This window comes from Protopterus annectens, chromosome 15.part0, assembly GCF_019279795.1.
Source record: "Protopterus annectens isolate FY-2018-M chromosome 15.part0, PAN1.0, whole genome shotgun sequence".
Taxonomy (NCBI): Eukaryota; Metazoa; Chordata; order Ceratodontiformes; family Protopteridae; genus Protopterus; species Protopterus annectens.
The window spans coordinates 668412645-668435202 of NC_056749.1; the positions used below are offsets into that span (position 1 = coordinate 668412645).

Here is a 22558-nt window from a genome sequence, read left to right on the forward strand (position 1 = left end):
TGAGGAGGCCTGTGCTGTATCCATTAGCACCTATGACAGCACTGACATGATCGAGGTGGAAACAAAGATGGAATTTGATAAAAGGAAGTGAGATATCCTCAAGAAAGATCTTCAATCAAGTGCTATGATAGTGGACTACACAAGTACTGCAGCAGGACATGTGCAACTCTCCAAACATTCTAACACCCACACTGCAGTTTGTAACAGCATGAATGATGTTGTAAAGGATTATGACATTGGCTTGTACAAACGTGGTCATCTTACACATATTGACAAAAATACCATCTTGACCATGACATGGCTATCCCCTGAAGGCTCTGAGTTCCCTAAATGTTTTGTGGTGTATTCTAGAAGCCAATAAAACAGAAGATTCAGGCCAAAACGTCTGCATCAATTCCAGTTTACACAGTATTCACAGAGTTTGGATGGGGTCTTCTGTGGTCCATGCTTTGTTTTCAACACAGCTAGAGTGTATGTGTGTGTGTGTGTGTGTGTGTGTGTGTGTGTGTGTGTGTGTGTGTGTGTGTGTGTGTGTGTGTGTGTGTGTCTTGGTCTCCACAAGTATGACCGATTGGACTAAGGAAAGGAAGATTCTTGAACGACATAGCAAGTCAAAGGACCATGGAAATGCACTTGCAAAGTCAGAGGTACTTCTAGAAGTATACTTTGGCCAACTGCAAACAGCTTATCAGTGCATTTCACAGAAAGATAAGAAGTTGCAGGAATGCACACTTTATGCCTCGAGATGTATCATGGATAATTCTTCTCTGTGGAAGACAGAATTTGCCACTCCATGGAAAACTGACTTGTACAGGGAATTTTAAAGCATTGCTTGATGCATGGCAGAAGTGGACTCTGTACTCGAAGAACACTTAAGGGAGGGTCTATGAAATGCACTCTACACTTCGACTCAAATTCAGAATGAAATTTATCTTATTGAGTTACAGATCCGGAGAAAATTTTTAAGTGTAGTTAAAGAGGCAAATTTCTTCAGTTTAATAGCTGATGGAACAACTGACATCTCCCATAAGGATCAAGTGACTCTGACTCTACGTTATGTTCATAGAAGCAATGGAAATGTAGAAATCTGTGAAGATTTCACTGAATTTGTGGAAGTGCATGACACCACAGGAAAAGCCTTAGCCGACTTTTTTCTACAAAGACTCGCAGCACGGTATGTGGACAAGGAGCTATTGCAAGGACAAGGTTATGACAGAGGAAGCAACATGTCAGGCCATTTTAATGGTGCGCAGGTGCAGGCAAGAATTTGAGACCTCTTTTCAGAAGCTGTATACACACTACCTGTAAAGCACACAAGCTCCACACTGCTATAGTTCATTCATGTGCAACGTGTGATATGGCAACACTCTTGACACCTGCAGGAAAATAAATGCAATGGCAAATTCATCTGCTAAACATCGCAATGAGTATTTAGCCCACCTTAAGGAACTCTCACAGTTCCTATGTGAAGATGAAGATGAAGACAGAGGTACCTCACTTCAGGCACCTGACAACAGCCAGTGGATGAGTCAGACTGATTGCCTGCACAGCTTCAAGAATAAATATGTCATCCTTTTCACCACTTTAGAGAGTATTGCTGAGTACAACAAAGATGTTGACAGGTATCTGTACTCTATCACAAGATTCGATTTCATTGTAGCTATGATTACAATGGAGTCTGCGCTTGATATGATTAAGCCACTTCATCTGTACCTGCAGCAGAAACAGAGTGACTTGTTTCAGACTAGTGAAAAAGCAAAGGTTGTCACTGACACTCTTCAAGCAATGAGCTCAAATGCTGACAATTCTTTTTCAGATTTGTATGAAGAAGTCAGACAGCTGGCACCAAGTGTCATGGTAGAAGAAAGTGTTTCACGGATCTGTGGAAGGCTGGCTCAAAGAAGGAACATTGGTACTGCTGACCCATGGGAGTACTATTGAAGGAACATGTTCTTTCCATTCCTGGATCATGTCATGGGTGAAATAAAGACCAACTTCTAAAATGCTGCCCATGTTTCATTGCACAGTATCTGGTGCCATCCATGCTGCATGCTTTGGAAGATGATGAGACAGTGGTGGAATTGTACAATGCATACCAGAGTGACATATCCACTCTGCCCAGTTTCAAAAATGAGCTTAATCGATGAGTGGCTAGATAGATGGAGAACAGTTCCACGAGACAAGCTGCCAACTACCATCATTGTACCTTTACGGTAGTTGACCCCATCATTTTATCCAAATATAAACAGTGCATTAACAGTTCTGGCCACCATGCCTGTGAGTGTTTCCGATGTAGAGTGGTCATTCAGTGTTCTATGACACATTAAGACTTGGCTATGAAACAGTATGTCTGATGTACATTTAAGTGGGTTGGCCTTGATGCACATACATGATGACATCGATGTTGATATCACACAGGTGTTTAAAGACTTTGATTCATGCAGTGATTGCCGGCTGAATGTCTTTTCAAGGTGATCATGGCTGGTAGTACATTGTCATGTGCTGACAATATGCTGTGGATGGATGGCCTCCTCTTTTGACTGGATCGTGGCCTGCTTGGTATAAATGGATTAGGCTGCAGTTGCCAAATGATATGAGAACCAGAACATCCAACAGCTCAGCCCAGCTGGCTTCCTTTTGGACTGGACTATGGGCTGCTGCCTGCAAATTATTTAGGCTGCTATTAAATGCACCTAAATCAGAGCAGCCAACAGCCCAGCCCAGATGGCTTCCCTTTGGCCTGGATTGTGGGCTGCTTATTGTGAATGGTTTAGGCTGCTTTTTTTAAGGTATCAAAATCAGAGCAGTTAGCAGTACGTGTGTGTGTGTGTGTGTGTGTGTGTGTGTGTGTGTGTGTGTGTGTGTGTGTGTGTGTGTGTGTGTGTGTGTGTGAGAGAGAGTCTGCATGCGTGTGTGTGTGTGAGTGTGTGTGTGTGTGAGTGTGTGTGTGTGTGTGTGTGTGTGTGTGTGTGTGTGTGTGTGTGTGTGTGTGTGTGTGTGTGTGTGTGTGTGTGTGTGTGAGAGAGAGAGAGAGAGAGAGAGAGGCTGAGTGAATGTGTGTGTGTGTGATAGAGAAAGTGAGAGTGTGTGAATGAGTGAGAGTGGGTGTGTGAGAGAGTGAAAGAGAGAGTGTGTGTGTGTGTGTGTGTGTGTGTGTGTGTGTGTGTGTGTGTGTGTGTGTGTGTGTGTATGTGTGTGGTGTGAATGGACCTCTGTGAGACTGGCTATCTTGAGATGGTACAGAGGCTTGATGCAGTGAATCACTGCTACTAAGTGCCAGTTAAGTGTGACTGTGGACATGTCAGACTAAATTTGTGTGGGGCAGCATGGATACATGGGGGAGTAGCAGTACCAAACCTTAGAGTACAAATTGAAAAAAACTGTCTACACCCCTGATGTGTAAATGACAGACTTGATTAAAAACCAGAAAAAAAAATCAACAGATTTAGCAAAAGTAAACAGTGTGTGTATTTAAACCAGTACTGAAATTTTTTAGAACTTAGCGCAGGAAAGTTTTTAACACTTCTGCTTTCTAGTAGTACTGTTCCTGACAAATGTATTGGAGTCCGAAATGTGAGATCCCTGTTTTAGAAGGCAGTGTTACATATAAATTTAAAATAGCTTCTAACTTCATGTTGTTAGCTAACCTAATTTTTTCCTATGTGGTCCTGTAGTAGTCAACCAGTGTGAATTTAATGCTAATTAAAATATAATGAAGGAATATATACAAAATACAGTATCCTACTGTTAGTAAAAAATACTATGGTCCAGTTTTCTAAGTTCAAGTACAGATTTCATGGAGCAGTTTGTGTTCAGTTCTGGGTGCCAGTACATTTTTAGGTGAATTTGCCACTCTAGTTCCTTTTTCACAAATATAGCTCCTGTGTTGCCTTCAAGTGGGAAAGTTATCACTTTCTCTACTAGGTTGAACATAAATTTCTCAAAGTTTCTGCAGTGTAGAGTATGCCTAATTAGTGGATTATTAAGATCATTTAGTTAGATGTCTGGTAAGTGTTTAGTAACCCTTACATTTAGGGCATTGATAACCCTGCCTGTCTATAATGCTTTGCATGCTATACAACTGGCCATGTAAACTACAGACTTGCTTTTGCAGTCATCTCTTGTTGTGCTGCAATATCTCTTTTTTGAGTTCGGTCAAAAAAGCTGTTTTTATCTTACTCTTAAAGTCGCAGTTTCTGCAACCTGGAGGCATGTAGAGAGAGGCGCCAGCACTTGACTCCATAGTTAGCAAAGCATATCATTCTGACCAGCTCCTAATATTTCACCTTTTATGACAGATGAAAGTAGGCTCAAGGTTAAGTATCCTATTCATGCACTGGTTTCCATGGATGATGCTACAATTTTCAAGCATAGTACGTTTTATTTCCAGATAGTCCTTTAAAAATAGGAGACTCATACTGCTATGTTTCTCTTTGTCACTATCATTCTTTGAGCTCACTATTGTGTTTGCCATCATGTATGCTTCAAGATAAAATATTCTGATACCTTGGAATTATTAATGCAAATATGATCAAGCAATATTTGATGCCTTGAGGCACTGTAAGAGGTAACTGCAGAACCGCCTGGAGGTGCACTCGGCTGTAATGAGTAATAAGTTGTCATGTAGCCATATCTGTCTAGTTTTTTTATCTATCTATAGTCTGTATTGAAAAGCAAAAACAATGAAAGCTCATCAAAACCAAAGGCATAAAAAATAAAATACAATAAAATAAAATAAAATGGAGTTTTGGCAGTCGGCAACCCCCTGCACCCCCACACCAGTGCTGCTTTAAATATACCAACTTAAGAGATTGCACAACAGTGGAGAAAAAGGTGATGTCTTGTAACCCACGTTGTATGATCCTGCACACAGCACCCAGAGCACTGCAAACCAATAGCACTGTAAGTGAATCTAATGGAAAGGTTCACTTACACTGCTATAGACATCTGAACAGCTGCATGCACTGAGTTAGTAAATATTGATGTGTTGCACTAAATACAAAGTTCGAACATCTGAGACTTGCACTAGTAAATGGAACCCTATATATGGGCTGACATTCATAACAGCGAGCCCAGAAGATCAAAAAGGCACAATATTGAAGGGCTGTAACACTGAAGATGAAAGGATCGTACAGTGTAGGTGGATGATTGTGTGAAATCGCAACACAGCTGGGTTTTTGGTTTTACCCATTCTCAGCCATAGTGCGATTTCAGTGTTAGATATAATTAGTAGGGAGTGTGGGGGATGCAGGGTGTTTTGCTGTATGCAAAAAGTTGTCTAATCAATGTGTTCATTGTTATTGTTATGTCATTTTGCATTTTTGGCAACATGGGCATTCTGCTAAAAGGACCTGCAGTTCACTTTGTTGACAAAATAAACTGTACGCATATCAACAGTTTTCAACCCATTAATATCAAATTTAAAAATATTTTTGTATTCATTCATTTAAATTCTGTAATAGCTTGGCTCTGTAATACAGAGGAATGGAGCCTTTCCTGCAGCTAATGTAACCACAGCAGTGAGGAAGCCAGGCAGGGAGGGAGGAGAGTGGCCCACTTGTCTTTTCTGGGGAGTTGAAGGAGTTTGCATAAACTCAGGGGCACACTAGTTTATGTGATCTCCCTAGTGGACACTGGAGAGACCACCACTCATGCTGCAAGGTTAGAGACAAGGCTGCTTCGTGGGAAAACCCACTATGGAAGTTAGGAGACAACTTCCTTGGAGAGCCAACTGCATGTCTGTTCCTGGCATCGAACTGAGTGTGTGCACTTAGTGTCTGGGAGAAAATAAGAAAATGGAAACTGCCCCTTTTGGTTTATGTCACCACGTAAAGGAGAATGAATGTGCAGACTGGACAGGAAGGGGCTGCTGATAGTCAATATACAGCAGGGGTAAAAACCCATAAAAATTCTACAACTTTTAAAGAAATCCCAATCCCTCCAAGCTACATGCTCTAGGGACCTAAACCTTGCCGCCACAATAAACAGAACATGCTGGAGGGATAGATTCCTGTCCTAGAGACTTCCCATACTCTGGAACAAACTACCTATCTATATCAAACAAAGCTCCTCATTAGCACTCCTCAAGAAAAATCTCGATGACTGGATGGGAAATAGGAAATTCACACTGGGGATCACTTCTGTGGCTCTGCTTGACAGGGGCACAGGAAAAGATTTTTCTTGGGTGGCGAAAGCCAGGGTACCTTTTTGGCTAGGCTTATATAGGCCCTAGGGTCAATAGCCTAGTATCTACCTATGAACTTATGAACTTCTCTTTTTTCTAGTGGTGCTCTACTGTTCCCAGAGCAAATTAACCCACATTTAAGAACGTTCCAGCCCTTTTTCCCACATTTCCCACAATTCATTATTAATCTTTAAATACACGTGTATTACATTTTATTTCATCCAGGCAAAACAAAATCTAGGTATAGCACTTCTTAATTAAATCTTTGTATATACACCTCTTATTCTGACAACCATTTGCTGTCATAAACTTTCATATTGTCATTTGTGGTTCTTTGTTCCTACCTTCCTTGTATACTGTCAACTAGCAAAACAGGTACCCGTTAACCATTATGTTGCCCTAGGCCAATATGCACTGTATACTGCACTCTACCTCACTTAGAATGCTCCTCACTTTAAATGGTCCTCAGTCCTCATTAGTCATCTTAAATATCTTTTTAACTAATAATTTACAGGTGTCACTCTTAGTCTTCAACCATGATCCCTCAGACCTGTAACCTTGTTTAAACTCATCATTTTTACTTTATTTAATTAATACCCATTTAAGTGTTGATAAAATATTGCCACTTGTACATCACGCACCTTGTTGGCATCCTTACAGACACCATTTCAGATATTCTTTTAATTCTTTATTTCAGCTGGTTATCTACTCTAACTTGAACATACTCTTTCTTCCAACCATATTAGCTTTGGTGCCTTACAAAATACTTTCTATAAAATTCTTGGCAACATTTATAGTCCATAAATCTTGGTAAGCACACATTATTATGATTTTAGCATAAATATTATAATTTTAGTATATTATAATTCCTTATTAAAAACAAAAAAAATGTAGTTTTTAATTCATTACTCATACTGCACAACCAGTTTACAGTTAGAAGTCCAACCCTGCAGCAAATTTGCATACATACATACTTTAATTCAACATCATCACTCACCCAATACACTGATTTATCCTATTTTCCTTTGTTTCGTTTTTATACTACATGTTTTCTGCCTCTTAGTAACTTGATTTACATATTTTAAATTTCCCTGTTTCTTTACATGTTTCCCCTTCAGTTTCTCATCATACTATTTTAAGGGTCTATATTATATAAGCAAACGCTATATAATCAACCCACAATCCCCAAAAACCCAAAATGTCGAACACACGGATCAGCGATTTTTTTTTCCCAGGGAAAAAAAATCGCTGATCTGTAAAAAAAAAAAAAAAATCAAAACACAAAATAAAGTGGGGGGCTTCAACCTCCACCCCCGTTGTGGGGGGGGGCTGTGCCCCCCCCACACACCCCTACTTAAATATACCAACTCCGAGATCGCACCACAGTGGAGGAAATGGCAAAGTCCTGAAAACGGCCCAGTGATTTTTTCTGTAGGAAAAAATTGCTGTTCCATGCTTTCGGTATTTTGCCATTTTGTGTAATGACGTTCGACTAAACCGCGTTCGCAATTCATTGCGTTTGCTAAAATAATAGGGACCCTATTTTACTATACCAGGCAGTCCAGGGCCATCTTAACAATATTATTTGCCCCCAGGCAAAGCAGTGCACTGGGGCCCCTACCTACACAACCACTCACAGGATTAAAAATGAAAATGGCTGATAAAATTAAACATATATTTACTGATACTTCCAACAAATTCAGTGCTTAAACATTAAAAACATGCAAAGCAAAGTCAACATAAACATTTGAACAATATAACATGAGCCTTGAAAAACACAAAAATTTCAACAGATTAATGATACTACAACTAGTAAACTGTACAGATGTAGATGGCACAGTATGAAATTATTATGAAATATTTATTAGTAACCACGTGCTCAACATAAACTTTTGCAAAATTTCTTTGCACAGAATTGCTTTATAATTGACTTGAAGTCAATGGCCTTGAGGATGTTATTTTCCATGCCCATAAGTGAAAGCCAAGTCAAATGCTGCTGCCCCATTGTGCTGTGAAGCTGATTTTTTTTATAAGTTTCAATCTTGAAAATGAACGTTCTCCTGCACAGTTGGTAACCATCAGGCATATGAATACTGAGTGCAATTTCAACATTGAGAAACACAGGTTTTAAGTTGTCCGAAATTATTTTTCTGTACAATGCAGGAAGAGTCTCACAATTTTCACCAACAACAATGTAGTGCTTCAGATAAATACAAAAGGTCAGCATAATCAAGATCTTTGTGATACACATTAGCCAGATTTTCACACTTTTCATTTCAGAAAGTAGTGCCCACACAAAACATCTTGGAGTTACTATTGATGAAAATGTCTTCTTTGACCTTCATATCCTAAACAACATCAGAAAGACCCATCAAAAGTTAGGTCTGCTTTACAGACGCATAACTTGTCTCAACCACTCAGCCAAAAAACCCCTAGCATTCTCTTTCATTTTACCATCTCTGCTGCATTGTGCCCCCCTACTCACAGACATTCAACTTTCTCTAAAAAACAAACTCGAATCTTGTTACAACAAAGTAGCAAAGTTTGCAACAATGCTACACATACTTCCCGTCACTGTATATCCCTTCAAAAACTCAATTGACTCACTTCCTAACTTATCTACAACTCACCACTACACATAAAATCATAGCTAAACCAGAAGATTGCCCATCCCTAGCCTCACTAATGTCCCCCTACAGCCCCGCTAGATACCTCAGATCAGAAAATAAATGTCTTCTAAAGGTAGAATTACCCAATCTTACAGCTGGCCGAGCTCTTTACTTCATTATTATAGCCAAGGTGGGGAATTTCTTACCCACCACAATCAGAACCACTTCTAACCACACTATTTTCAAGAAGTCTCTGGAAGAATACCTCTCCAAACTATGGCTCTGTACATGCTCAAATAATTATTCCAGCATTACATGAAATTAGAAACCTCTTCTGACAACTTTAACACTTTGAAATATCTATCTATCTTCACTTAATTTAACTCTTCTCTCTCTCAGTTTTATGCATCCTCAGCTACAAGATAAAATTTAAAGAAAAGAAAGTCTAATTCTAATTGTATATCAACATGTATATATTGTACCTGGATATAAATCATTGTTATTTTTTGTATTTTGTATAATGTTGCTTACTAGTAACTTCAATCTGTTAACAGTCGTTATGTAACTTTATCTCATCAATGTCTATGTAATATGTGGAGATTTTCTCTCCGGGCCTCCACTGAAAATGGGGACTCCTAGGCCCAGTGGACAATCCTGGAGTGGATGATTTTGTATACCATAGTAAATTGTATGTGTTGGAGGTGGAAGGGGAGTTCAAGCTGTCTTAGGGAATGCAGGGCTTTACAGTGATGAGTTAAAGGGGTTGCGTTTATGGCAAATTTGGCAATTTTATTATAGCAGCTTTCTAGTTTTTTTCTTAGGGAAGTCTGTAAGTTAGTTAGAATTGGGTCCCCATATAACAGTGAGGGCAATAGGTAGGTTTAGGCCAGGGTATTTTTGGTAGCTGCTGTGAGGATGTTTTTATTCCTGTATAGCGTGCCTAGTTTTTGGTGTTTTTTTTTAAATAGGGTTTTGTATGTGTAGGTCAAACTTGAGATTTTCATCATTTGTGACAGTATTTAGGCATGCTGAACCAATTCAATTTCAATATTGTTGGCTGAAAAGATTTATTTATTTATCTATTCATTTGGATTTGTTTACTGGGATTGTCCAGCTGGGCCAGAAGTGCCCATTTTCAGTGGAGTCATGGGAAGAAAAGCTCCACATATAAGACATTTCACATACAATACATTATTTACATTAATAAAGACATTTAGTACATATTATTGGCAGCTTATACAATTGGTGAAAAAAACAGTGCATAAGTAATCATTCTCAAATCAAAGATATTATACAAGCAATACAGAGTATATACATGAGAACATTCCATATGAGTAGTTTTTAGCTAGAAAAATGTATATAGGACACTTCATGCAGTGGGTGCAAAGCAGATATAGGAATTAATTAGAGACTAGGTACTTAAACTTTTCACACGTTTAGTAGGTGCAGTAGCTGAGCGATAGGCAATAGGAGTCTCATTGCAGGAATCAGCAAAGTTGATGTATGTTGTTGGAGATATAAGTGGTGGTATGATATTAAGGTAGGCTGCAAGATTACCTGAATGTCTTACCTGGTTCAATGGTAGGTCTATAAGGGTTAGGAAGAGAAGTCAGTAGACAGGAAAGATCGATGGTAGGACAATGACGGTTAGTAGAATAGGGAAGTGGACAGGATGGAGAGGTGGAGTAAGTAAAAAGACAGGTGGATGTGAAAGGAGGATGCCAGAGTAGTAGAGTGGGGGTGAGAATAGTTGTGATGGTTGAAGTTAGGTTATATGAGATGTGGTGTTAGCACATGTGCACAGCCAAGATGAGGAGAGGTGTTGTTTCAGAGATGTTTTGAAGAGGGTTACTGAGCGGGTGGATCTAAGTGTTGGGGGAGGGAGTTCCAAAGTTTTGCGATGGTAAAGGAGTAAAGCAGCTGGCCAGTGGAAAGTTTGGGTTTTTCTACATTTATGAGCAGTTGGTTGTTGGATCAGAGTGGTCTGTTAGGATGGTATAAAGTATGTATAGAAGATAGAGCAGGGCACATTGATGGATTATGAATGAGTTTGTGAGCTGTAGTTAGTTGGATAAAGGTGAGATAGTTGGGGAGTTCAAGCCATTTTAGGTTGATCTTGAAGATTGTTTCAGATCAGAAGATCCTGAAGTTTGTTTTTGTTGGAGCTATGTGGTTTGTAGGTGAAGAGAAGGAGCTTTGTTTTTCTGTTGGGGGGGGGGGGTGGGGGGGAGTTCAGTAGGATTTCAGCATTGAAGAGCCATGTTTCTGTGGAAGAGAAAGCTTACTGTGTTGTGTGTCATAGGTGAGTTACTGTATCGGATACGCAGGTGATAGTGGAGCCATCTGCATATTGGATTAGAGTGCCTTCACAGGAGGATGTATGTAAGTTATTGATGAAGAAATTAAATAGTAATGGGTCAGGGATGGATCCTTGAGGTACACCTGTGGGGGTGAAGTGATATGGGAAGATAGAGTCCTGCCATTTTACTGCTTGCTGCCTGTCAGCTTGGTAGCTGGAGAACCAGTGAAGTAAGGAGGAGGACAGACCATTGCTAGAAAGTTCTTTAAGGAGTTTGGGGTGAGATACCATGTCAAATGCTTTTGACAAATCTAGCAATACTGCAGATACTACTCTGCCAGTGTCACAGGCTTTGTTGACAGAGTCCATGAAAGATAATAAGGTTATTGAGGTGCTGTGTGCAGGTCTAAAGCCATGCTGAGGGTGGGAAATAGGTTGTTGTGTGTAAGTTAGTGGAGAAGTTGTAGGTGCACACATTTCTGTCTTAGGTGCATCCTGTATGTATAATGTAGTACACAATCTGCTCTCACTGAAGAAAGAGTCTGAACTGCACTGTGTAAATGCTATTGTGATACTACAATTACTTCTAGACAACCAATACACAAAGAAAGCTGCATTGTCTGAAGTCCTATTGAATCCAACTATACAAGAATAAAACTAAGAAAAGTAAGAGTTAGTGCAATTTATGGAAGAGGTGTAGTTAATAGTGATAAATCAAATATTTTTATTGTCTATAAGTGAAATTAAAAACATGATTTTAGCAGTTAAGACAAGCCCAATACAGAATGCAGTGCAACTTACATCCTTGCTACTTTACTTTTGCAGCCTGGGGTCACCCGTCTTTAGGATACAATTTAGTTTTCTTTTAAAACTGATTATTTCCTGTTCCATGTAGTTGTGCAGTCCCAGATTAAGAATATAAAATCTGTGGAAATACAGTCCCACATTATTATGTATTTTGTTTTTTAAGTTTCACTTATAGAATGAATTAATCTTTGATTGTGTAGACTTGGTCTCCTTTTTGCTCTTTGTTCTTTCTCCATGTTCAGTACTTTAGCCTTTTCTTCCATTATTTTGTGGTTCTATCTTGCTCAGTCTTGTAATTGGGATCCAGTTTTCCACTGCGTTTCACCTAACCTGAGGATTTAAACATCTTTCCAAAACATTATTATCTGTAACGTAACCCTCTTACCCACACATACAGACAGATGTAGAACAATGGGAACAATTCATAATCTTAGGCCTGACTGGGACAAGGTCTGCATTGCAAGTATTATTAACATGCAACTTCACTGCTCCCTTTCTTGGGTACTAAGACATCTGAAATGGTACTTGTCAGGATTCTGTAATCTGCAAATCTAGTTTATGAACTGCTGTTACTGACCCATATATAACTAAAACCAAAACAAATCTGAGAACAAAACTACGGACACAACAGAACTTTAATAAAAGATGATGATAAAATAAATGCTGACAAACACAATAGGATTAAGCGCTTTTAGTCTAGTTGGTAACTAAATTTGCTCAGATAACAGTGTTTGAATCAGATTGACATAAATACTCTCTCCCCACCCTATTTCTTAATTGACTGGCTAGTTAATGAAGCTGATAAGTCAGGTGACACAATAACTACCCTCCTTTTCAACTCCTTCAAGCTTGTTTACATTACATACAACCAATAACTGTAAATAAACAAAGCAAAATAAGATAGCAATAAAAACATAGAATGACAATGGAAAAAATATATATGTATATTAATAGCTAGAAGTGTCTACTCCAGCACAGTGTTAAATTTTTTTTTACAATTCTAAAAATGGTTATCACAAAACCCAATTATACTAACTTCACTCACAAATAAAATCTGAAAGATATATATTATACCTCTTGGGGTTGGACTGCATATATGGAGTTAGTCTGTTGTTCAGATTTTATTTGTGAGTGAAGTAAGTATAATTGGGTTTTGTATTTATGTTAGTCTGACTCAAACATTGTTATCTGAGGAAGTCTAGTTACCAACTAGATGAAAAGTGCTTTATCTTATTGTGTTTGTCAGCATTTATTTTAGCATCATCTTTTATTAAAGTTCTGCGGAGTCTGTAGTTTTGTTCTCGGCTTTGTTTTGGTTTTAGTTTTAGTTGGTCGTAGTCCTTATTTGGTTTTCCACTGACCCATATATGTTAGACATTAAGTGACATACAAATAGTTTTTAAATGTTGATAGTGGTCTGTAGATTCATAGGCTCATGGGTAAGGACTAGGCTAGCTGCCCTTGCAGACCATTTTAAGCCTATCCAGTTTCCCTTTTTGTGCTCAAAATAACCTATCCCATTTGGTTATAGATTGGCCTTACCATCCCATGGTTGATAATTATATATTATCCTAATGAGAATAACTGGGATCATACCATAGATACTTTGAGAAGACCTATGCATAGGATAAAGCATTTAGGAGCTGCATCTGTCCATTAGTAGTACAGGGGGTAGTCCTGGGGTAACATTTTTGTTTCCCATCCATAGATCTAAGTTGTGTTTGAATATGGGCAGGGATGAACTTTGTTTTATGTGGATGGGGAGTCTGTTTCACAGCAGAGGTATCCTCTGCGAGATATATCTGTCCCTCCAAACTGTTTTGTTGATGCTGCAGAAGAGATTTAGATCCCTGGATCAAGTGTTTCTGATGCCATTTGACTTGCTGATGTCCAGTAAATTCATCAGTAATGGGTTGAGGTATGCTTTGTATGTCAGACATAGGTCATATCTTAGCAGTCTGTAGGATACCGAGTTTAGTGAAATGGCTTTGAGTCGGTCCATGTACGACATATTGCTTAGGCCTTGTACCCTTTTAGTAAGGTAGATCTTTGTGACCATTCAAGTTTTTTAGTGTATCTGAACAGGTACATGCCAAGGGAGGCATTATATTCAGTTATTGACCTTATGACGATAATCCTTTTGAGTCAGTGGCTTAAGGACTGGGATTCAGAAATGCTCACAAAAGGTCAGTTATGTTAAAACTTATTAATGTAGGAACAGGACCAATTTGTAACCACAGCATTCTGACAGTTATAATCAAGCATAATGATAATTAAAACTATGAAATTATATCAGTTCTAAGGAATCAGCAAATACTGACCTGCAGCATAGGCACCTGAAGTTTGTAATTCCGATCTGAAGCATCAGGAGTTGATAAGATAAGTAGATGCCGCTTTTCATAAAACTGATCCATAAAAGCGCCAACTGAAGTTACATCGACTTTAATTTCCATAGCTGCAAAGAAACAAATATTAGAATGCTCAGAAAGAGTTGTGGTTTGCCTGTTTCTATACTAACATTTTTATGCTTATGTTATAGGTGAAAAATAGACATATAAAGGAAAGACTACAGTAAGACATAAAGCTAAAAATACCTACCAAATTCAGAAAGTAACAAGTAAAAACATAATAATAAAATAACAGAGAAAGTAGATGTGTAAGGTAATTGATTTAGGGAACAAATCTATGTTTAGTAATGTAGTTTAACTTCAAAATACAGGCATTTCCACTTTCTATGGTGTGGAAGTTTTATTTATATTACTTATTTTATTTGACATAAAATGGTATTTTGAGCAGAAACATTTCACAATTTTTACTGGACTTCTTGCTCACTTTTATTAAATGATCTTGAAGCAAAGCAGCTCATTACAAATTTTCAAATCATCTTTGATCTGTGTATCTTACTAGGATAGGATGCAGTCATGGGTTATGTGCAGTTAGCTCTGTAAGGAACATTGTTGTAGAATGGATCAGTCTGAATGGCAGAGATGTTGAATGTTTTCCTCAAGCCGCCATTCCAGTCGCTTGCATTTGGAAATAGCTGCAGAAATCTTAGTAAGTGAGACAAAGACAACATGGACAGTAGAGCTTCTTTGCTACAATGAGCAGAGAATGGTAATGAGGTATAATAGGTACCATGGGAGGTTACGCATTTCACTATGACATATGCTAGTATGTGATGATGCATAAGATGGTGCTTTTGCATTATGGGTGCTATGGAATGATGGACATCATGATATGATGAGCACCAGTATAAGAAAGATATCATGGTTGGATGGCACTGTTGTATGCTGTGTGTCTTGTTACGATAAGCGGTATCATATGATGGATAGAATGGTATGATGTTTACAGTGACAGAATCTATGCTGTGATATGTGTGCCATAGTATGCTGGCTATTGTGACATGATGTATACCATGGTATGATATGTGTATGTGATATGATGCATACCATGTTATGATATATGTGTGTGTGTGTGTGTGTGTGTGTGTGTGTGTGTGTGTGTGTGTGTGTGTGTGTGTGTGTGTGGTATGATTCATACCATGGTGTGATGTGTACATGTGATATGATGCATACTGTGGTATGATGTGTGGTTGAGTATATGTGATATGATGTATACGATGGTATGATGTGTGTGTGATATGGTTCATATCATTGTATGATGTGTGTGATATGATGCATACCAAAGGAATTATGGGTCCCATGGTATGAGCAGTAGCACAATATGGGTTTTGTGATTCAACTGGTACCATGGTATGATGACTGTCATGCCATATTGGATGTTGAGGGAAGATACCATGCCATGCTTGTAATATGTTTTGTGATATGATAGGTACCATGATACAATAGATTTTGCAGTCCTATGAGTGCCATATTATCATGATGTCACCTTGTAATTAGTGCTGAAGTGCAATGACTGGCATGATATGGTGAGTGCCATGATATGTGTGTTGTGATGTGATACTCTTTATTGTGTCATGAGTGCCATGTATAACTGGTGTTGTGGCAGGAAGATCGCCGTACTATGATGGATGCCATGTTGTGGCAGGAAGGCTGCCATGTAATGGCACATGATGGGTGTTAGTGTGTAATCAGTATTGTGGTGCAATGGGATCATAATGTAATGGATTTATATGGGAGTAATGTGATGGTTGCCATATACAGTGTACAGTGTGTGTTGTGATGTGAAGAGTACTATACTATGCTGGCTTCTGTGATGGGAATGGTGCTATGGCATAAGTGATACCATTGTGTTGTCTTGTAGTATGATGAATGTTATGGTATGATGAGTGCTGGTGAGTAATGGAAGTTGTGACACAATGGGCACCATTGTGTGATGGATTCTTGGCATGATAGATGTAGTGGTGTGATAGCTGCATGGCATAAATGGTGCAGCATACAATGGGTTTGTACTGTGATGAGTATTACATGGTTCTATGATAGAACAGGTGTCATAATATAAGGGGTACCAATGTATTGTGCTGTGGTCTGATAGTGACATACTATGCTGGGTTTCATGCTTTGATGGCTGCTATGGTATAATGAGTCATATACTAGGATGGGTCTTGTCAAGATGGGTGCTACTCTGTAATTGGTGTTGTGCTGCAATCTGTGCAGTGACATAATGGATGTTATGATGTGATGGGTACCATAGTATGATGAGTTTCATTATTCAATATGTTTTGCATTATGATGCCTGCCATGGCATAAAGGGTGCCCTGTGTAATGGGTGTGGCAAGTGATATGCCATAGTATGACAGGGCCCTCATGATATGATGGGTGCCAATGGACAATAGATTTGATGTATATGTCCCATGGTATATTAAGTGTCATGGTATAATATGTGTTATAGTAAAATGGGGATGTGGTATATTGGCTTTCATGTTATTATAAGCTCCATGACATGAGTGATGTCAGGGTATAATTGGGGATACTCTATGATAGGAATGTGGTCTAATGGTCTCCATGGTATAATGGGGTGAATTATGTCAGGAATGTGGTCAAATGGCCTATGTGGTATGATCAATGTTGTAGTATAAGTGTTGTTTCACTGTGAACATTATATTTTTTTACAAGTATTATGGTGTGAGGGGTGCTGTATTATGATGTTGTATGTTGCAGTGGGTGTGTTGGGTTTTACAGGTATTATGATATTGTGGGTGCCACATTATGATCTCTGCTATGTTGCTGTGGTTTAACTGTGGTATGATGAGTACTTTGATACAATGGATATTGTAGTATAATGACTACCATAGTATAATGGGTGCCATGGTATGATGGTTACTGTGATAAAATCTGTGCAGTGCATAATGGGTATGGTAGAAAAGTAGGTGCTTTAGTGTGACATCTTTCATGTAATTATTTATCATTATCTTCCTTGGTAATTGGGGTGTTCCATGGAGCTTTTTAGTGATAATAATGAGTGGCATGACATGACAAGTTTATTGCATTATGTGATAGGAATTGTACCAATGTGCAATGGATGCCATGATGTGATTGGTGTTGTTGTATGGTGATACCATGATATAATGGGTATCACAGTGTGAAGAGAGCCATGGTATGATTACTTTCATATAATTTTTGCAAAGGTACTCTGATATAGTGGGTATCATGAAATAATGGGTGTTGTACTAAGGGGAGAGTTATAGTATGATGTTTGCCATAGTATTTATTTTTATTTCTCATTTGTTAACTGGCTATGTGGGCTGTTCCACTGATGATGATGATGATGAGTGTCATGATATGACAGGCTTTCCTAATGCAGGCTGTGTATTTTGCAGATACTGATACATGCATGTATATACACACACACACACACACACACACACACACACACGCGCACACAGAGAGTTTCCGTGAAGGGGTGTAAAATGACAACTTTCCTGTACTAACCTCCACTCTCCATGCCATGGTAATGCTGCTGCCAGACATATTTAGCAAACCAAGAAAACAAATCACTGTTAGCCCTTAAAATAAGTCAGCCTTTAAATAGTTGAAGAGTACCATTCAACTCTGAACAAGCAGTCTTTGATAGGTGGAACCAAAACAGTTAACAGTACCCATTCAGTGCACAAACTGTTAAGGTCATAGATAAACAATCACCAGTGATGAGCGCTTAAAACTGAATAATAATTCACTTTTCCAAAAATAAATGAGTAAGTATTTCACTTGAAAATGTAAATATGCAAACAGGAATAATCTTGCACAATACATTTCAAATTAAAGTTCTGAATGTAATAAAGGGGTGTTCATTGTGGGCCAATGGTCTAGAAAAAGTAAGAACTATTATTGGAAGACATATAAAAAGAAATTAAGCATGAAGAATAAGCATAGATATCAAAATGCAAGGGACACATTTTAAGACTCTCTTGCAGTTAACCAGAAGTAAATATGAAATTAATCTGACATTTCACACTGCTGGTAATAGAAACATTTTTTACAGGCTCTTAAGACAATACAGAAAAGAAAATCAGTCTAGTATACATGTTTTAGTTAATGAAAGTGCTGTGACTGATCCTGCAGTTCTGACGAAGGTTTTCTTAAAATAAATTAGTAAACTTAATGGTTCAAGGCAGAATTAAGACCCTAGCAAAGTCCTTAGCTGTGCATTTTAAACTCCAAAAATGTACTAGCATTGGCAATAAACACTATTAAGCAAAGCAGCTGGGCCTGATAGCATTAATGGGTATTTTTGATAAATATTATTGACAACGATATTTACATTTCTTATTTCAGGAAACCTTAAAATCTGGTTTAGTTCCAGAAATTCTGAAATAGAAGCACTAGTAGTACCAGTTGCTATGGGAGACGATAAAACATCAGTGGACAACTACAGGCTAAGAAGCATGACGTGTTCTAGGAAACATCTTTGAGAGGGTGATGAATTCATTAGTCATTGATACAATATCACCTGCACTGGATCTTTATCAAAATGGTTTTACAGTGAGCCATTCCTGCCAAACTAATCTCTTAAATTTTTACCAAGCTGCAAGGTAATCATGGATGCCATCTATTTAGATATCACAAAGGCTTTTGTGTGCCACATAGAGAGATCCTAAAAGCAAGGTTAGAAAAAAAAAGTTTAACAGGTACGGTTACACAATAGAAAATGGGTAGAATGGATGAGATCCTTTCAGATGCTGAGTTAACTTAGAGGTGTCTATGGGGTCTGGTTTAGGCCTTACAGTATTTACTATCTTTATGTCTTGTTTCCCAATAACAACATAAATTTGGATAAATAAGTTTGCAGACAACTCTAAAATAGGGTAATAGGTCACAAATGATTAAAAGATCATATAATGCAATGTTACTTGAATAGATTGGAAGGATGCTCCACTTTTTATAAAATAACATCCAAGGCCTTTCATTTTGGTAAACTGAATCCAGGTAAGGTGTTTTCTTTTGATCAGAATTTATTGGAAGTAGCAAGGAGATGTTATTATGAGCTTAAAAACGTCCTTCACACAGTAACAAGCAGGGATATTATGGCATCATCCCAATGTATAAATCAGTGATCAGACCAATAATAGAAAATAGCACTTCAGTTTTTTGTTGTAATTTTCCTCAAATAACAAGATTAGAAAGATTACTGAAATGTTTTACTTTACAAAATCAAGGGTTTAAGGAAGTACAGCTATATGAATTAACTGCAGAAGTTAACTATGTCCTCCATTAACTATAGGCTGCTCAGGGGAGATCTCATTACAGTCTTTAAAGGTGCATAGAATGAGCTGCTCCAGAGGCATAGAGGATAAAGCCCTAACTACATCCCAGATGAACTGGGTTCGATTAGCGATTCAGGTGTCTGATGGACCAGAAGGAAGTGATGGTTGTTACCATCCTTGGTGGGTAGGTGGGTGGCTCATTCAGCATCTTCTGTGACAATCACTGATGGAGACTGAGGACATCATGCTAGGAGGCATATATCAAAGGGGGGATAGGTTGGGCACAAGGCTGAGCTTCTGTGGAGATGATATGCTACATGTCTACACTGCATGTCCATCTCTCAGATGTATCAGAAAGTGACCAGAGGAAGGGGAGGTAAAAAGGGTAAGACATAAAATAATCCTACCCCTCATGGTTGTGAACGGCCGGACCACCAGGCCCCCCTCAAGTTTTGCATTAACCCCAGTCCTTTAGAGTTAGTCCAGAGGGTTTTGGGGGTGGCCCCTGAACCAACAATGGTATGAGATGCTGGGTATGGAACCATAGGACAATGCAGGAGGTAATAAAATCCTCCAAAAAATGTACACATGATGTGTATGGGGCATCTTTGGGGGTAATATTAAAAAAAGAGCAAGTGGTGACTAAAAATAACTTATTTGTAGATATTAAGCTAACTAAGTTTTATTCTAAGAAAAACATTTCACTGTTGGGCAAGCAGATGGCAGAATGCTTTTTTTACTTAGAATTAGAATCATGCAAACTTATGGGATTTAATAAGAATGGTCTATACAATGGGACAGGTAACAGGAGTTTATGATTCCACTTTAATAGGTAGAAAACTGTTTAAAGACCTTTTATAGACTCTGAATTTGCAAAGGAAAGCACTGAACATTGAGAGTCAGGGTCCTTCCAGACTACCGCCCTCAAATCCTATAAACTGAGATCCAAGAGGTGAACTTGCACATATAAAAAGTCTACACACTCCCGTTAAAATGCCAGGTTTTTGTGATATAAAAAATGCAACTACAATAAATCATTTCAAAACTTTTCCCACCTTTAATGTGACCTATAACCTGTACAATTCAAATGAAAAACAAACAAATCTGTTAGGGGAAAAATATAAAAAATAAAAAATGTACGATAAGCTAGTTGCATAAGTGTGCACACCCTTAAACTAATACTTTGTTGAAGCACCTTTTGATTTAATTACAGCATTCAGTCTTCTTGGGTAAGAGTCTATCAGCATGGCACATCTTGACTTGGCAATATTTGCCCACTCTTTCTTGCAAAAGTGCTCCAAATCTGTCAGATCACGAGGGCATCTCTTGTGCACCAGTCCTCTTAAGGTCAACCCACAGATTTTCTATTGGATTTAGGTCTGGGCTCTGGCTGGACCATTCCAAAACTTTAAATTTCTTCTGGTGAAGCCATTCTTTTGTTATTTGGATGGTTGCTTGGGGTCATTGTTGTGTTGAAAGGTGAAATTCCTCTTCATCTTCAGCTTTCTAGCAGACACCTGACGGTTTTGTGCCAAAAGTGACTGATATTTGGAACTGTTCATAATTCCCTCCACCTTGACTAAATTCCCAGTTCCAGCTGAAGAAAAGCAACCCCAAAGCATGATGCTGCCACCACCACGCTTCACCATGGGGATGGTGTTCTTTTGGTGATGCAAAGTGGGTTTTTTTGTGCCAAACGTACCTTTTGGAATTGTGGCCAAAAAGTTCAACCTTGGTCTCATTGGACCATAACACATTTTCCCACATGCTTTTTGGAGACTTGATGTATTGTTTTGCAAATTTTAGCTGGACCTGGATGCTTTTCTGTGTAAGAAAAGGCTTCCGTCTTGCAACCCTACCCCATAATCTAGACATATGGAAAATACAGGAGATTGTTGTCACATGTAGTATACAACCAGTACTTGCCAGAAATTCCTGCAGCTCCTTCAGTGTTGCTGTAGGTCTCTTGGCAGCCTCCCTGACCAGTTTTTGTCTTGTCTTTTCTTTTCATCAGTTTTGGAGGGGCATCCAGTTCTTTGCAACATCACTGTTCCATATTTTCCCCACTTTTTGATGACTGTCTTCACTGTGTTGCATGGTATATCCAATGCTGTGGAAATTTTTCTGAGCCCTTCTCCTGACTGACACCTTTCAACAATAATATCCCTTTGATGCTTTGTAAGCTCTCTACGAACCATGGCTTTTGCTGTAGCAGGCAACTGAGTAAATGTCAGGAAAATCCTACTGGGACAGCTGAACTTTATTTCGGGTTAATCACAGTCTCTTTAATTGATGGCAGGTGTGTACCCAAAAAGACTGAATGCTTTAATTAAATCAAATGGTGCTTCAACAAAGTATTAGTTTAAAGGTGTGCACACTTATGCAACCAGCGTATTGTACAATTTTTTTATTTTTTATATTTTTCCCCTAACAGATTTGCTTGTTTTTCAAATGAATTGTACAGGTTATAGGTCACATTAAAGGTGGGAAAAGTTTTGAAATGATTTATTGTGGTCTCATTTTTTATATCACAAAAACCTGGCATTTTAACAGGGGTGTGTACACTTTATATCCACTGTATTTCTTTGCTGTCCTTTCTGGTTCCTCTTTTTGTGGAAATCCAGTATTACTCTACAAGTGTAGATTACATTCAGACTTACTGTTGCCAACCAAATCTTCTCCTGAAGTAACGTGTTCCAGAAGAAGTCCATCTCCTAATGACATCTAGCTCAAGTTCAGGCTTTCTACTGCTATCTAGCTCTTTTCCTGAAGTAACCATATTACTGGTTTCTGTTAGAGGTGTGGGAATCATTTAGGTCTTTTCCCTGCTACCTTCCCCACATGAATGTCTGGAATGCCTAGTTACATGTAACTGCATGTACACAAGGTACTATTATCAAAGCCATTGCCTACGAGTGAATTTATATATTTGACATTTATTGACCAGGAATGTCTGACTGAGCTTGCACCCTTTTTCAGCAGAAGCCTGGGGAGAA

The 22558-nt window shown here is 38.5% G+C and overlaps 1 protein-coding gene across 4 annotated transcripts in view; it reads right to left on the reverse strand.

The window, feature by feature from the left end:
• The window catches only part of SRPX2 (sushi repeat containing protein X-linked 2), a 473560-nt gene that overhangs the window by 127326 nt on the left and 323676 nt on the right, over positions 1 to 22558 (reverse strand). For all 4 annotated transcript variants that reach the window (XM_044057516.1, XM_044057515.1, XM_044057517.1 and 1 more), the window contains one exon: positions 14221 to 14354. In XM_044057516.1, the coding sequence (XP_043913451.1) occupies positions 14221 to 14354 (134 nt within the window). The remainder of the gene's footprint in view (positions 1 to 14220; positions 14355 to 22558) is intronic.